The sequence below is a fragment of the Acromyrmex echinatior genome, chromosome 4, assembly GCF_024713525.1.
Source record: "Acromyrmex echinatior isolate Ae372 chromosome 4, ASM2471352v2, whole genome shotgun sequence".
Lineage (NCBI taxonomy): Eukaryota > Metazoa > Arthropoda > Insecta > Hymenoptera > Formicidae > Acromyrmex > Acromyrmex echinatior.
In genome coordinates this window covers 6,430,796-6,447,554 of record NC_141855.1, presented here as the reverse complement: position 1 = coordinate 6,447,554, position 16,759 = coordinate 6,430,796, and the positions used below count along the sequence as shown (strand labels likewise).

Below are 16,759 nucleotides of genomic sequence, written 5' to 3'. Positions count from 1 at the left end.
GTACATTTTCTATACTTTCAATCCAAAAATAAGTTCAGTTTTTAAAAGTGGATCGTGATTACTGCTTAATTAAAAATTTTAGTTAAGAAATGCAGTTTTTTAATCCAATTGAATATAAAAAAGATTTTTCTATTTAAAGTACGCATTCTTTATTCTCAGTTTACAGGGTTGACATTAAAATGATATTAAAAATGTTAGCTTGTTTACTTATAGATTTTCACAATGAAATAATACATATATATTCTTAAATAACAAGATAATAATATCATTATTGAATATTTAATTGTTTTAAGTATTTATATGATTTGTATTTAACTTTGCTAATTTCATATGTAACAATTTTTAATATAAACTATCTAATCTAGTGTAATGCAAGTGATCGAATTTATTATTAATTTAACTTATCGAGTAAGGATCCCATACACAAATCTTTTAGAGATGTCCTATAGACCATTCATTGTCCAGAGAACATTCTTGTTTTAAGGACCCCAGAAATGGATTCAGATTTTCAGAAATATTGATTCACGAATGTTAAAATGAATGCTTTTCAATCCTGAATGCATTTTTATTCATTTATAGGAATTGCATGAAGTATATTTCTATGCCTTTCAATCTAAAAATAATATTAACTTTTTCTGTGCATTGTGAATACTGTTTAATTCAAAATTTTGAATAGAAAATGCAGTTTTTCAATCCAATTGCATCCAATTGAATCTAATTGAATCTAATTGAATCTAATTAAATTAAAAAAAAAAGTATTCACTGTTTTTTTTTAAATATGCATTCGGATAGAAAAAAAATTTCAATCCATTTTAGTCCATTTTTTGTTGGAACGTTCTTATCAGATAAAATGTATACTGTATAGGACAATAATATTAGAAACAAGAGTAAATATTAATAAATTAATATTTAAAATAATATTAATAATAAATAAAATAAAAAAATTAGGAATAGAAATTAAACGTAATATTTGTCTTGTATTTTATTTATTCATTGTAAGTTACAAATTTCTATATATTCATTTTCTAATTTTTTTATGTCTGACATTTATACCTGATATTTCTTCCATTGCGTGCAATGCCTAAAATATAACTTGTCGCAGTATTTTATTAATATTTACAAAATTATTAATTTTTGTCCGACACACGATAAGCAAGGTATCAGAGAAATTTGCAATCATCGAATAAAAGTTGAATTAACCACTGATTAAGTTAAATCGGAGTTTGGTTGCAATCTATAAACACTCCAAATTTATTTAACCCTCAATAAAATCGTGCCAAAGGAATTGTTAATTCAAATTTACTCTACGAAACGGGAATCAAAGTAGCCTCTGAATTTAATAAAACAGAACGTTGCACTCGTCTCCAGTGCACAGTCAACGGCTGCAAATATATACGGGCTTTCCGTGAATACGTAGCGTGTTTTCGAGGCTTACGACATCTAGAGTACGCGAACAGTCGATGATCTGCGCGACGACGTGACGTTCATTCGAAGAAAAGCCTGACGGCGACAATAAGATGGCGGCGTCGCGCACGTCAGATCGCGGCTGAGCGGTCGGTGCAGCGGGGTTCGAGGAGGAAGGGGTGTGGGCAGGAAGAGGAGGTAGACGACAGGCGGGCGCAAGCAGGCAGGCAGGCAGGCACGGATGAGAGCTGTGTCGTCGTATATGTGCCTGCGTATAGAACGTGCAGACGGAGAGACGGCCTGTGTCATGTCCTGGCGTAGCCGCGTAGTCGCCGTAATATCCAGGCAGCCTAACTACGAGACGGCGCAGGTCGATTCTCGTTTCGCGTGATCCGTCTATCTCTCTCTCTTTTTCTCTCTCTCGTCTCGTCCGCCAGCCAGACTACGGCCAGTTTCGTCGATGCCTTTGTTCGCGACCGGGAGGAGGAGGACGGGCGCGGATTGCCGTCGCGACGAGGCGAAGACGAGGACGAGGGCTAAGAGGAACCTCGTGCCCATAGCCTAGCTGATAGCCAGTGGAAGTGAAGTGTATATACTCGTGAGAGAAGGTGCGACAATCTTGCTCCGTCTATCTGTCTCTCTCGCGCTCTCTCTCTCCTTCTCTCTTGTTCTCTCTCTCTCTCTCTTTTTTTCTCTCTCTCTCTCTCTCCTCGAGTGAAACGGCTCTCCACACCCCGGCGCGGTCCTGGACACGTCTAGGAGGTGGTGGTGGCGACGTCGCGGAAGGAGGCGCGGAGGAGCCGACGGCGACGACGACGACGGCGAGATGCGCGAGTTCAAGGTGGTGGTCCTCGGCTCGGGCGGGGTGGGCAAGAGCGCACTCACCGTCCAATTCGTATCCGGTTGCTTTATGGAGAAGTACGATCCAACGATCGAGGATTTCTACCGTAAAGAAATCGAGGTGGACAACTCGCCATGTGTCCTCGAGATCCTTGACACCGCCGGCACCGAGCAGTTCGCGTCGATGCGCGACTTGTACATCAAGAACGGTCAAGGTTTCGTCGTAGTATATAGCTTGACGAATCATCAAACCTTTCAGGATATCAAGGCGATGAAGGAGCTCATCACGCGTGTCAAGGGTACGGAACGCGTGCCGGTGCTACTTGTGGCGAACAAGCTCGACCTGGAACACCAACGGGAGGTCGGCACCGAGGAAGGCCATCAGCTCGCGCAACTCTGGGGCTGTCCGTTTGTCGAGGCAAGCGCCAAGAACCGTACCAACGTTAACGAGATGTTTGCTGAGATTGTGCGCGAGATGAACTTCAGTCCTGAGAAGGAGAAGAAGACCTATTGCTGTTGCAGCGTCCTCTAATACTTAATCAAAATCGACGTTCGCCCGGATTATTTACCCGCGGACCGAACTAAGGTGATGGAGGTATACAGTGTGTACAGTGCTTCGGGGAAAGAGCTCGTCGGCGTTAACTCGACGACGTGGTTTTTCACCGTTCTGCTAAGGGGATTCTTTTTGCATCTCTTACTTGGTCTGCTGAGGAACATGCTAAGGAAAGATGATACAGTGTACAGTGGCTTATGGGCAGAGCTCTCGTCAACGTGTTACGTCGTCCTGGAGGATCACCTTTTGAAGAACCATCTTTTGGATGTCCTATCAACCTTGAGATGTGCTGTGCATCTGTCAAGGCTAACTTATATCGGACGCTGTATGAATTTTCCAAAATGGAAACTATGGTTCTCTTCTTTTCTAACTTTCGGAAGACCGTCCGGCGAGAGACGGCCGTTAAACACAGATATTTTATTATACGCGAATAATATTATATATGTAATATTATTGTAATATATATACATATATATATATATATATATATAAATAATATAGATAAGATTTAAGAGAGAAGGAGCGAGCAAAAGGTAGCTTTTCCTCGGCAAAAGGACCAATACTCCGCTCGCGAGAAAGGAGAAGGTGTCGAAAACCGTAAAACCAAACTCGATATCGGCTTTCTGCTCAATTTCAGACAGAATCGTCGCACGTAGGTTCGCGTTCTCGTCCACAAATGGAGATTTAGGTGCTGCGCAGAAAAAAAAAGAAAGATTATTCGCACTTTGAAGGAATCACTGTGATGATTGTTCTAGCATGGTGATAGTTTCAGCGAGCCAAACTAAATGTTTGAGCGAGGTTTAATCCTGTACGTATAATTTGTATGCAGTCGTGCGAAGGCTATGCAATCAAATCCATCTGATTTGATGAAAGTGGTTCGGTTTTGAGAGTACTCTTCTCTGTGCAATTGTTCTGTGTTAATTTAAGCTAAGGAGGCTGATTAGCGAGATACCTATTGTCTAAACATTTTTGTACGAGACGTTGTTAGTGACATTTATACACAGGGTGTTTCACCTTTAATCATTTGAAATGTCTTCATTATTAAGGATATACACAGAAAAATGTTTCAGAAAAAAATTATTCAATTTGAGGATCATTTTAATGATATTTGTTTCTTTGTATCAAATGATTTGGTTCTGAAATATTTAAAAATGTTTTTTAAGATATTTCAAATGATCAAAATCATCCTGTATGTCGGTTGTACAGTCCTAACATTGAACTATTTTACTGTGCATAAAGGAAAGGCACTGAGAATTAAGTTTTGTACGCGACACCTCAGTGGTTAACGGATAATCCAGCTGTTGTGAGATTTCTTGTGATCCATTGTGTAGCAAGTACTAATACTTTACTTTTGTTTTGCTTTTATGTCTGTTCCAAGATGTTTGATACGCAATACCGTATTTGCAAACTCATATGCGCAGAAGTGAGCAAATTAATATATCGTGATGATTACAAAATTAATGACTAAGGGCCAGAGTTAAAGACTTGCCTCTAGTTTGTTGAAATGTAACATTGCAGATTATATTATGTAAATACGATAACGGGAAAATATTAAGAAAAAACGTTTCGTAAAGATATAGTTAACGTAATAATGTCAATCTAAACTCATAATTTGTAAGCTTTGTACGGTAAAAAAAAAATTTGTACTACATAGGCCGCAAGACTGCACATTCGATCACTATGGGATTGATGACGGTTTTTTTTAACGAGTGATCTTATACACCAATGACAGAGCACAATAGTAGAATTAGAAATCTCCGGAAGGTGCGCCGGTTTTTCGCATTGATCCCTTCAACTGCAAAAATCACGTATGTGCTTTTATTCATCGCTCGTTCACGACTACACCAATATGAAAAGTATCGTAATAGCAAGACTGTGACTTAATTTCAAAAATATTTTTTTTATCCTTGAGGCCTCGTGAAAAATCACAGAATCCGAATAAAACTTCTCTAAGAATTCCTCGTAATGTTCTACAAAAGATATTAAAAGAAAATAATTGTGAATATTCTAAAATACAATAAAATAATTGTGAATATTCTAAATTACAATACTTTTCGTTGTTGGCATTGCTTTCGAAGAGAAGAAATCCATAGAATCGTTCAAAACTGTTGTCGAGTTTCGAATGTAAAAAAATAATCGATGGATGTAGGAGAAGTTAGAGAGCAATGGTACTCCTCATAAGATTGATTAATTTTAAAATTTCGAAAACAATTGCACACTTATTTTAGAAACGTGCAATTACTATTTACTGAATTTGCAATGTGAAGAAATTCTATAGATGAAATTATAGCATTTATTTTTTAAATTATTTCACAATCATTTCTTGTTGTATAATTAGATATAATTATGCTCTGTAAATTATCTCTTTAGATATTCATATGTTTTATTTCTATTCTTTATGTTGCAATTTCGATAGATGCATTACTTGCACATTTTTGAAAACATATAGAATTTCTCTTCCGTTTTGTTCTTATCATAGTAAAAGATTTGACGAAATTTTTTTAAAACGTTCGATTAATTTTATGAATAACTGGCAAGTAGTGTGTGTAATTTTTCTCATGTAATCAAAATTGTATTATCAGATAAACACCGCTTCTCGACGCGCGCATCGTAACAACATTCATATATATTGTTCAATATATTGCCATTTAACTCTTGGATGCATTATTGGAGCAATTATTACTTTTTCATGATATTTTCAATGAGATCGAATCTTTCCTATCGTCTAGATTTAATTTTTAGAAGAATTCAAATTATATCTTTATCTAATTGAACTTTGAATCTTTTTAAACTTTCGAGAGAATTATTTAGAAAGCACATCCGAGGGTTAAATGCAAAAATAAAAATTGACGAAGATCGTTTGATATTAATATCTTTCTACTGATTTTACCGAAGGATATTTCGCTTCTGACAAAAATGTATTTGTAATTTTGTATAGCCCTCCCAATTCTAATTTGTAAATGCGGCATTATAAATTTTAACGCAAATTGTATTGTCTGAATAGTATACGCGATACTATTTTCCAACTTTCGGAGAAAATTGCGAGAATTAAGAGTTAAAGAAAAAAAGAATAAAAAAAGATGAGAATGAACTGATGTACAGTATTTCTACGATTGATAGTTAGATCGTTCTTAAGTATCAGGAAGAAATAATTGTTCATATACTTCGAACGAGCGTTTAATGTTGCGTTGAATAACGCAAAGACCCTTTCGGTATACTTTTTTCGAATGGTGCTCTCTGTAGTTTTATTCCGGGCCTTAATATTAGAAAAGAAAAAAAAACAAAGAAAAAAGAATTTGCTGAGGCGCCGGAAACCGCGGTCGTGAGTTATCTCGCGGTTCGCGTGTCAAGAAATGAAGGATAAGAGCAGGCGCAGTGGTTTCATGAAGCCGCTATTTTGTCACAATAACGTGAAAAATTCTTAGTCTCGCTGTGATCCCGTAGTCGTAACATCGCACCTTTTGTATATCGGATAACAATAATCGAAGTCTTCACCCAGCTTCGATCGGAGGGCCTCTTTATAAAGCGTTTTGATCGTCGTCGCCTGACTTGTATACTTCCTTGCGTTTTTCGCCCTGTTTTATACATACGAAACACGTATACATACATACATACACACATGATATGAAGTACGGATTACAAGGCCGTCGTCTGCCTAGATAGCTCACCAAGTATTTGATATACTTGAAAAATCTATTTATATATTTATATGAAGAGAGGCCACGCCACGTGCCTCTTGCGCGTCCAATTCATGAAATTTGCGAGATTGCGCGCGCTATTTTTTTAAGGTGGCGGTCTGAAAACCGTTGTCGCATGAATGATCTATGACATGAATTCTAATAACAGAATCGTTTTTATTTGGGGAGCTATCACCGGCGGAGAAGCGTTAAAGGGAAAAAGAAAAAGGATTGCGCCATACCTGGAGTCGGCCAGCATATCATACATCTAAGGACCAGAATTGTTTTTCTTTTCTTAATTATTCACTTTACTTATGATCAGTGAATCAGTTATTATCTTCCTACATGTCGAAGAAAAAGATCGAAAGAGAAAGATGCAATATGCAAAGACATACTCACTGTAATTCACATACAGTTGCAGACACATGTGCATTTGTCATGCAATCGGGTTACGCACACATTAATTAGTAATTGGTGAAAAGATAAAGAGAAAAAAAAGAAAAACACCACGATTTAGATATGTGTATATCGGCCTTTCAGTACTATTACCTGCGTATATATACATATATATATCTGATATATTGAGTACGAAATGCGTTATATATTTTTTACAATGTGAAGAATCTGTAAATATATAATATAGCGAGTCGAAGTATATATATATATATAAATATAATAAAAGGTAATTATCTTGAAACTTCCGAAAGAGATGCGAAGTATTTCAGAGTGAATATCTTTTATTCGTGAAAGAAAAAGAAAATGTGCATTGCACACTGGACTAAGTGCAGTCTCGTTCTTTCGTGCATAATTGTGTAGAATCTTATTATAAGTTGAAAAATTACATGAGTAGACGAAACTAGAATGTTACAATACAGAATCATTTTCTTATTATTAATTTATATTTCTATTTTTTTCCTTCGTAGTGAGAAATTGCTTGCTAATAATTATTATCTTAAAATATATCCGAATTATTTAAAAATATTTTCGGTCGAAGAGAGCATCACAGAATATTTTTTTATTAACTGGACAACAAAGTGATAGATTTAATACGCTTTTATGTTGGAGTACCAGCATGATGATCTAGTCATGAACGAATGAGTTAAGCATTCATAAGTCGCAATTACATATGCATTCTTCAGATATTTCCTGAACAAAAAATGCAATTTCTTTTTCTTATCCTATTGAAAAAAATATTTTTAATTAAAATATATAATTATCATATTTTTAATTAAAACGTATAATTATCGTAGAAATATCGAAGTGACTCTTAGGCTCCGTTCATCTAATAATTTATTATTTGAATTTCAATTTTAATATAAGAAATTTAAACTCAGAAGTCTTCAAGATAATGCACATTTTTTCTTTCTTCGCAATTTTCTCTATTTCTTTTTTTACTTCTCATCATGATATTTGGCACTGTCGCACAAATATAGCGTTAAAATTTTCAAATCAATAGCTATCAATTGGATATAGTTCTGCGTCGAAAAATCTGAGTGTATACATACATTTTTTTCCAAACTCAAAAAAGCGTATATTTATAATCTTACTGTTTCGATCGATTTCATTTTAAATCATTTTTTCCGGAATTATGCTCCAACTTAAAACTATTTACACAGAAAATCAATTAAGTTATTACTTTTAAGTTCATAATATAATGTCAAGATATCGAATTTAGAGAACTACTCGTCATTCGGTTTATACGATGACAAAATTTTATAATTGTGATTAAGAAAAAGACTCGATTAAGTTAAAGCTCGCCTATATGGTTCAAATAAAATTTTTTTATATTTCATTTTGTATCTTTTGCACGTGTATTTTATTAATCAATTATCAGTCCAATGCTTATTACATATATACATTCATTATGTACACGAGGTAGACTCAGATCCGGTTTGCAAATAGAAAATCACTGTTTTCGCAATAACAAATGTGAATCAGTTTTTTGCACAGTTGAGAAATCTTTCATTGCCTCCGTCTCATATTACACATCTATTTTTTTAAATGCTAAATATTATTAAAATATCACATAATTTACGCGAGAATGAACATTTTTTTCCGAAATAGATAAAAATTAATTTAAACAAATGGAAGCAATGAAAAGTATCATAACTGCAATATTCAAATTGTAACTTTTTTAGGAGAATTTTTTGTACAATGTTATAAATTTTTGTTTAAAAAATCAAAAATTTTGAATAAATTTTAGTATAGAAACAGTGTTAACTAAATATAAATCGCTGAATGAATATAAAACTATATATATTGATGTTACAACGTTTGTTGCGTATATATACATTGGAAAATTATTATAAATAAAGACGCACAGTGTCATTACAAAATATACAAATGCAGTTACAATACTATTCATTGCATAGAAAACTGTTCTTAAATATTTTTTTTTTATCTCATATATAACACTAGGTTTACACTTCGATATTTAACGGTAAGTACTAAGATAATCGATATTCAGTTAGAAAAATTATAGGGAAGCCGATCGAACGTCTTAAAAATTTGAAAAAATTATATTTAAGAATAAAAAAGGTAAGTATTTTAGTAAAATACATTCGTATTTTTTTTTCTTTCCAATAACATACATAATAGAAGGTTTAAAAACTTGTTTTAACAAAAATAAAGCTTTAAAATTTCTACATTTCAGAAAAATTGTATAGAATTTTTAAAACATTCAATCAACAATACATAATTTTACAAATAATTAACAGTTACACAGCGAGTATATAGTATAAAAAATAATCCATACAACAAAACGATTATTAATGATATTATACAGATTGATTCAATATATCGAAACAGAAGTAGTCTCACAAATGAGACGTACTTTGATTATAACATTGAAAAAAATATTCTTTTATGTATAAAATTATTCCAACAGAAACAATGCAAATATTTTTTTTATGCATTATTAAAGATAATTTATCCTTCCAAGCGTATGAAATCTCACATTTGTTCGATAATCAGTTACAAAGTACTTATTTTTCAGATGAATTATATCGTCAATACAATCACATACGAATTGGTATGCCTTGAACATGTCACTTATTTCATTTGTAGTAGAAGTGAGAAGCGACAAACTCGTATATACTAAATTGTCTGAACTCTCACTGAAACATATATAAAAATTATCACATTTTATTTTCTACATAATACATTTTATCTAAAGTATATAAATTCTATATTTTGATACATGTGTTCCTATATTTTGTAAAACATTCATCTGATACATTATTTATGTATCAGAATTATTATTATAATACACTGTATTTCTATTTTTTCTTTTCTATATATGTAACAAATATTTAAAAACAATATTTTAATATTTCATTATCTATAAATAATATTTTATTGTATAATACAAAATTATTTTAATTTATAAAATTCATTAATAGAAACAATATAAAAAATATAAAATAGATAAAAATTAATTTAAATTAATTAAAATAATTAAAACAATTAACAATAATCTATTACATTTTGCAATTTAATAAAATTCTGTCGTTCTGTCACTTTATATAATATAATATATTTAATTTTCATCAACAAAATTTTGTAAGAATTATTAAAATATTAGAATTGTAATAAAATTAAAAAATGAAAACCTATAGAAACGCAGTGGAGTTTAAATAACTATAGATAGTCGCAAAGCCGATCAAATGTCTTGCGGAAAATTTAAAAAGTTATTTTTAGGAAAATATTATTTTAAAACATCACATATATATTCTAAAATATAATTCAAAAATTTTAAAATTTATTTTTATTGTTTTCTACATTAGGGAATTATCTAATAGAAAATAAAAATTCATATGAAATAAAAAATTGAAAAAAAAAGAAAAAGAAAATTCTTATTTTAAAAAAACTAAATCCAAAAGAAAAAAAAACTATTATTCACTTACTTCTCGATTTTTTCAGATCGTACAAAGTGTATTTCGATTAACTCGCTGATCTTGCGAAAATAATCTCTAATCCTATAATTTGCATCGACGCACATGTTGTTGATATGTTCCAGCAAATTGTCATATATCTTGCCATATTGTGTCTCGTTGACTGCACTTTTCAAAGAGAATAGAGTCTTTGATAGGACATTGAAGAGTATTTCCTGGTTGTTACATATCTGGTGCTTGAGGAATAAGAGTGTGTTACAATAGTGCATGAGGGCACGCAGAAGCGAAACAAATGAATCTTTGGGAAAGGTATCTGTAAAGATTAAGGCGAGCTGCATCGCCTCGGCAGTAATGTGCAATACATTCTCATACGCCTCTAGTTCATTGGCCCAGCCAAAGTAAGACCAAGATACCATCGTCATCTCGATAGCGAAGTTCTTGTACTCGTCCTCAGTGGCATGCAGCATCATGTGACGTAATAAGGCTTTCTGATTGAATTTGAACAAGTCGGATTTACGTTGCGAATTCGTATATATTAGTTGATATATGGTGGAGCAACGTCTTTCATAGTTCTGAATTACGTCCTTCACAGTGCCACGTAGGATTTTTTGTAACAAAGGAGCTAATAATATTTGATCGATAGGTTCCACAAAATTATTAACTTTTGTTATGATCTCACTCTGATTTTTCAACGTTAACAGATTCGGTCGGGCGGATACAAGATTTAATATCATTGTTCCTCGGTCCAACAAATTGTTTACGGTGCTTCTTAAATACATTGGATTGGATTTTCTTAACATCGACATCTTCTTGATTAATTCTGTGATTAGCAATACGTAATTTGTTCTGTGCGTGCAGATTTTTTTCCTTAGGATAGAGTACATATGTATCAGTATAGAGAGCAGATTCGAACAATTGGAAATTTTACCGATCAGGCAAGGAATGTAGACGTTGTTTAACAGATCGTCCGGAGTTATTGCCTATAAAAAAGAAATGCAAAAATAAAAAATAAAAATGCAGTTCCAACAAGATTAAAAAATAAAAACCAAAGAAAAATACACAAATTACTATTAAATAGATATGTTTTGATTACATTAATAGTAAGTATGAATACAGATATTTTGAATACAATTTTAGATATGCTATAACAATATTAGCTAAAGAGATTAATTATAAATTAATATAAAATGTAGAAAAGATTATTTTTAACAAATATCTCAAAAAAATAAAATGAAAAAGATTGCCTGTTAAAAATATTTCAAAAATATTTCACAATCTTAGAAAAAATATAATGCATGCGACACATTTTTAATATTATGTGACAAAAAACATTGTATACATCATATTTCTCTTCTCAAACTGCGAAATTTTAATCTGGACAATTTTTTCGTAAAATTTACTTTTTCGAAATGTAATTTATTAAAAATAATCTACTTGATACACACACACACACACACACACACACACACACACACACACACACACACACACACACACACATATATGTACATAGATAAAAAGAAATTTATATATATATATATTATATATATATATATATATATATATATATATATATATGCTCTAATACATAAAAAATAATAAAGAATAGAATTTGTGTGAATAATAAATTTGATAAAAATATGCCTCTATAATGCTTGATTCATTTATAATATTATACATTACCTTTTTTTGAAGCATATCATTCATGAAAGTTTCAAATTGCTTGTAACACCACGTAGAATTATCATGTAGCCAAATATTTTTCAGAATAAACGTTAACAAGTTATCATAATCATCTAATTTCGCAATGAAAAAGCCATACAGAAAATATGTTTGATGCTTTTTAAACATAACATTTTGGTACTCTGTTTCAGTACTTCCGATTGCGATTCTCACCAGAGTAGTTAACACTACCTTCGGATTCAACATAACAAAGATCAAAATGATACGAAATTCCTGAAGCTCGGATATATTTAAATTGCTTTCTATATATGTTTTAAAGTATTCACTACTGAACAAGAATGTTAAATGATTATCATGAAAGTGCTGAATTGTGTATAGTAGTACGATACGATACATATCCGACAGTTGTTGATTTGTCAATATCTCCAATATTAATGTGTAGATTTGGTAATTCTTTTCATAGTTATTAATATGTTCGACTATATAATGAAAATATTCAAGTACAGTACTACTGTCTTGCACATTTAATAATTCTGTTTTTCTGCTGATAAATTGCAATACAGACAGATCCCATTTTTTGTAATATTTCATCAATTCTTTCATATCATCCAATTTGCCATTCTCAATGCTGTGACAGAGTTCTTCAAGACTTAAAACAGACTCTTCAGGTTTTTTTGGACCTACAAGTTGCTCTAGACACTGAAGTAGATGATCATTCGTCGACAACAATTCATTTTGCTTCATAAACTCTATAAAACAGTGACATTCGATGATAATAGCTCGCTGTAGCGAAATCGTTATGTTCTCAAGATCATCGATTTCTGCCCAGTCCATAAACTCCAAACAATCAACTTGTTTGATTTGATTTAGAAGTAAAGTAATCAGTTCTTGATCCAGTGTTGCTATAATAGACTTTACCTTGTCGATAGGAACCGTACAAAAATAATCCGTACGGCCGTCATTATTACCATATGTGATTTCGAACAATCCCAATCGATCATTTTTGACCGGGAAGTTTTTAGTCTTATAACGCATGCACATTTTGATATAACGAAGCATGTCTTTTAGAAGAATACCATGTTGCAGATGTTTTTTCTGGTTAGATAACTCGAGGGAGACAAATTTGGAGCTGACAACATCTAATAATACTTGAAAGTGCGCTACTAATTGAGAGATGATCTCTGTTACATTACGTTTTGACAGTATGCCAAAGTGCAGCCACAGGCATCTGTAATACAATTTTGATATCAGAATGAAAACAAAGCGTTTGGCTCGTAGAATTTCCAGATCGTTTATACATCTGATAGTTATATCCAAAATATCCACGCATAGATCCAATGGTAAATGCATGAGCGATTCAATCAGTAAGTCCTCACACTTTATGCGCCAAATTATCTATACATATATGTATGTAATATAATCACTGACATAATCACTGATATAATCATAAATATAATATATTAAATATAATGATATATAAGTATATAATCTAATGATTAATATAATAAAAATAAAGTATATAAAATATACATATATATGCAATAATATGTATAATATATTTATTCATATAATAAATTAAATATGATTATTTATCACAAAAATTACATATTTTTCTCTTCTGACTAAAGAAATTATCCAAATAAGCAATTTCTTTTACTACTATATACATAAAATTATTTAAAGTATAATTTATAATTTTTAAATATACACATATACATACACATACAAGATATCCCATTTTAATTACTGTAGGCCTTGTATATGTAAATCTCATAAAATATGGAAAATACGGAAAAACGCTTCAGACTAAAATTATTGATTTTAAATATTTTTACATTAAAGATTTTATACACAGAATAATTAGAGATATTGTATTATGCAAAAAATATCATAATTTTAAAAATGGCGACATGAAAAATCAATTTTGTCAAAAATTGATTTTACCACTTTTTGTCTCCTTCAGACTATATAACTTCTGTTTGGCACGTTCTTCGATATTCATATTTTACGATATTTGCCTGTGGTAATTAAAATTGGATTCACTATATCTGATTGATTCACTATATCTGTGAAATAATAAAATTAGCAAGTTAATATTCTCATTATTAATATAAGGATTACCTGTATGAAGAGAAATGGCGATAAAGTAGGCCAAGAATGGACTATATGGCCAAGCATCAAGTCCTCTGCAAGAAGGGATTGTGACTGAAAATTGGTGTTCAACAAAAAATAGTTGTAACAGCTAATAGTGCCTGGTGAGATGTTGATACACGGTTTAGAACTGTCATTCTCATAGTATAATCTGACATTGTATATATTGAATTGTTTAATAATATTTGTAAGGGCTTCTAAGAATTCATTGACGAAATACGAAGTCTCATCTGTGGCCCGAGATAAAATAAATTTCAGTTGACCATATTCTTGCTCCTTCTTGAATAAGAATTTTTGTATTTGCTTAGGTAATTCTAATATTAGATCCATCTTAAACAAAAACCTAAAAAGCATTTGTATTATCCTACCTATGTATACATATGTTTATCTAAATATAATAACATGAATTTAATCTTAAAGAATGTATAATAATAATACAAATGATAATATAATATATAACATGATTACAAATATAATCTATATTGTGTCAATGAAGAATATTTTAATCTTATTTTGGAATTATTTATCACAAAAAGATAAAAAGGAAAAATTTATCATTTAAATTATAAAAGTATAATCATTAATTATAAAATGAAAAGAAAGCATATATTGGATAAATTATTTTGTTACTTAAAAAATTCAGAAGTTTAAAGATTTATATAACATCAATATGATAAAAATAAAATAAAATCTAGATAATTGCTACAAAATAAAAGTAGATTTTCTTTCTTTAACAGAATGTTTAAATATTGATATTTAAATAATGTAACAATGTTCCCAATAAACGAGAATGGATTGAAATGAATTGAAATGGATTCAAATTTTCAATAATATTGATTCACGAATGTTAAAATGAATGCTTTTCAATCTTGAATGCATTTATAGGAATTGCATGGAATATATCTTTATGCCTTTCAATCTAAAATAATATTAGTTTTTTCTGTGCATTGTGAATACTGTTCAATTCAAAATTTTGAATAGGAAATGCAGTTTGTCAATCCAATTGCATCCAATTGAATCTAATTGAATCCGATTAAATCCAAAAAAAGTATTCGCTATTTAAAATATGCATTCGGATAGAAAAAAATTTCAATCCATTTTAATCCATTCTCGTTTGCTGGATTTAGATAATATACACAATTATATGTAATACTGTTTTATAATAAAAAAATTGGGTAATTATTCAAGTAAGCTACATCTCCCCTAAAAGTTAATAATACAAAATTCACACACAAATTTTGACTTACCGAGACTTTTTATTTAACGAATATTTTTCATTTAAAACTTGTCTCTTTTATCGTCATAAACAGTAATTATCGAATCGTTAATGTTTGATCAAAATATTTATAAAATGCAGATTTTGTCAATATATCGTTAATTTTTATTGTTTAAATGAAAAGTTGATATATATATATCTACTAAATTAACTAAATGAATCTTTGACTACATAAGTATGGACCGCCAATAACCAACTAGCCACTTCATACTGAAATACTGGATATCGACACCAGTGACTAAAGTCGACAGGAGTGACTAGAATCCTAAATTTATGGGCCTGCGCACAATGGGTGCATTCAGTACTACAACCACTCACTGAGCGCTCAGTGAATTCTTGCATTTGATTGGCATATTCCGTTTAAGAATTAAAAATATAAATTAAAGAGACACAAGAAGTTTGTTCTCGTCGCATGTTCCAGCATGCTCCAATGTGCTCATGCTATAGCTTCTACTCACTTCAACGAGCGCGTAGAGTGAGTAAATGCTATAGTAGGAGCATTTTAGGGTGTCATCCCATGAGCGGAAATTCACAGCGGAACGGAACAGCGCGACCAATCACAACTCTGCACTCATTACTCTTGTCACGTCAGCGGTACTTATAAAACTTGTCCAGGAATGTCCTGGCCAAATTACAAATTTTTCCTTACTTCAATAACCGACGGGGCACTAGAACTGCAGGAATCGCCCCTGACATCTTCTCTCCACCTCACGCGCCCTACCAGCATGGAGGGGCACCTTTTTCCTGAAAGCGTTCTAAAAAAACGGGACTTGCTCTCTCTCGCGAGCAGCGAGTGTTTTAAGGAGTTAGTTCAAAATCTCCCGGGGTCAGGTCGGGTCGAAGAGAAACGGTCTCTTCCAGAGTATCGTGATTTCTAGTTTAATTCCTAAATTCTCGCGTGAGCAATCCAATCTAATCATAGGTACATCTTATTTAACCTTCCTAGTTAACTGCATCTAATTATTAGTTATAACATAAGTCTGGATATGTGTGTAGCAACTGCAGAAGTTATAAAATTCACTAATTACTTTTGAGCAATTATAAGTACGTATATATAATAATATTTGACGAAACTTCTCCTTTTACAATAAACGCCGCCGCGCGTATACGTTTATCGTTTAACTTGGAGATCGTGTGTGAACGAGCGGAATCAGCGCCGGCCAATCATCGAGCACCTACAAGGAGCCTGACCAACCGGAGTCCAGACTGAGCCGCGTATCCCGCACCACGGACCGAACCACCAGCAAGATTCATGAAGGGATTACCGTAGGTTTCTTCTTAA

At 31.9% G+C, this 16,759-nt stretch overlaps 2 protein-coding genes across 3 annotated transcripts; one reads left to right on the top strand and one right to left on the bottom strand.

Moving 5' to 3' along the window:
• Positions 1-1,626: 1,626 nt before the first annotated feature.
• On the top strand, positions 1,627-8,266 carry Rap2l (Ras-associated protein 2-like). The gene has a single exon (XM_011066869.2). It carries the CDS (start codon positions 2,231-2,233, stop codon positions 2,774-2,776), a length of 546 nt encoding a protein of 181 aa, XP_011065171.1. The 5' UTR covers positions 1,627-2,230; the 3' UTR covers positions 2,777-8,266.
• Positions 8,267-8,332: 66 nt separating this feature from the next.
• On the bottom strand, positions 8,333-15,735 carry LOC105152517 (uncharacterized). Of its 2 annotated transcripts, none has more exons than XM_011066872.2 (5): positions 15,449-15,735; positions 14,172-14,544; positions 12,051-13,445; positions 10,380-11,347; positions 8,333-9,590 (listed from the first exon to the last, which is right to left on the bottom strand). In XM_011066872.2, exons 2-5 carry the CDS (start codon positions 14,529-14,531, stop codon positions 9,392-9,394), a joined length of 2,922 nt encoding a protein of 973 aa, XP_011065174.1. In that variant the 5' UTR covers positions 14,532-14,544; positions 15,449-15,735; the 3' UTR covers positions 8,333-9,391. The 2 variants fall into 2 exon arrangements, with proteins under 2 accessions (XP_011065174.1, XP_087262103.1); XM_087405977.1 differs by lacking the exon at positions 15,449-15,735 and having other exon boundaries at positions 12,051-13,278; positions 13,349-13,445; positions 14,172-14,312.
• Positions 15,736-16,759: the final 1,024 nt, after the last annotated feature.

Coding starts and splice junctions, on each gene's coding strand:
- Rap2l (XM_011066869.2), top strand. CDS start 2,231: ATGCGCGAGTTCAAGGTGGTGGTCCTCGGCTCGGGCGGGGTGGGCAAG.
- LOC105152517 (XM_011066872.2), bottom strand. CDS start 14,531: ATGGATCTAATATTAGAATTACCTAAGCAAATACAAAAATTCTTATTC. Junction 13,446..14,171: donor CGCCATTTCTCTTCATACAG/GTAATCCTTATA, acceptor ATATATGTATAG/ATAATTTGGCGCATAAAGTG. Junction 9,591..10,379: donor CGATCTGAAAAAATCGAGAA/GTAAGTGAATAA, acceptor TATATGTTTCAG/TGAGAGTTCAGACAATTTAG.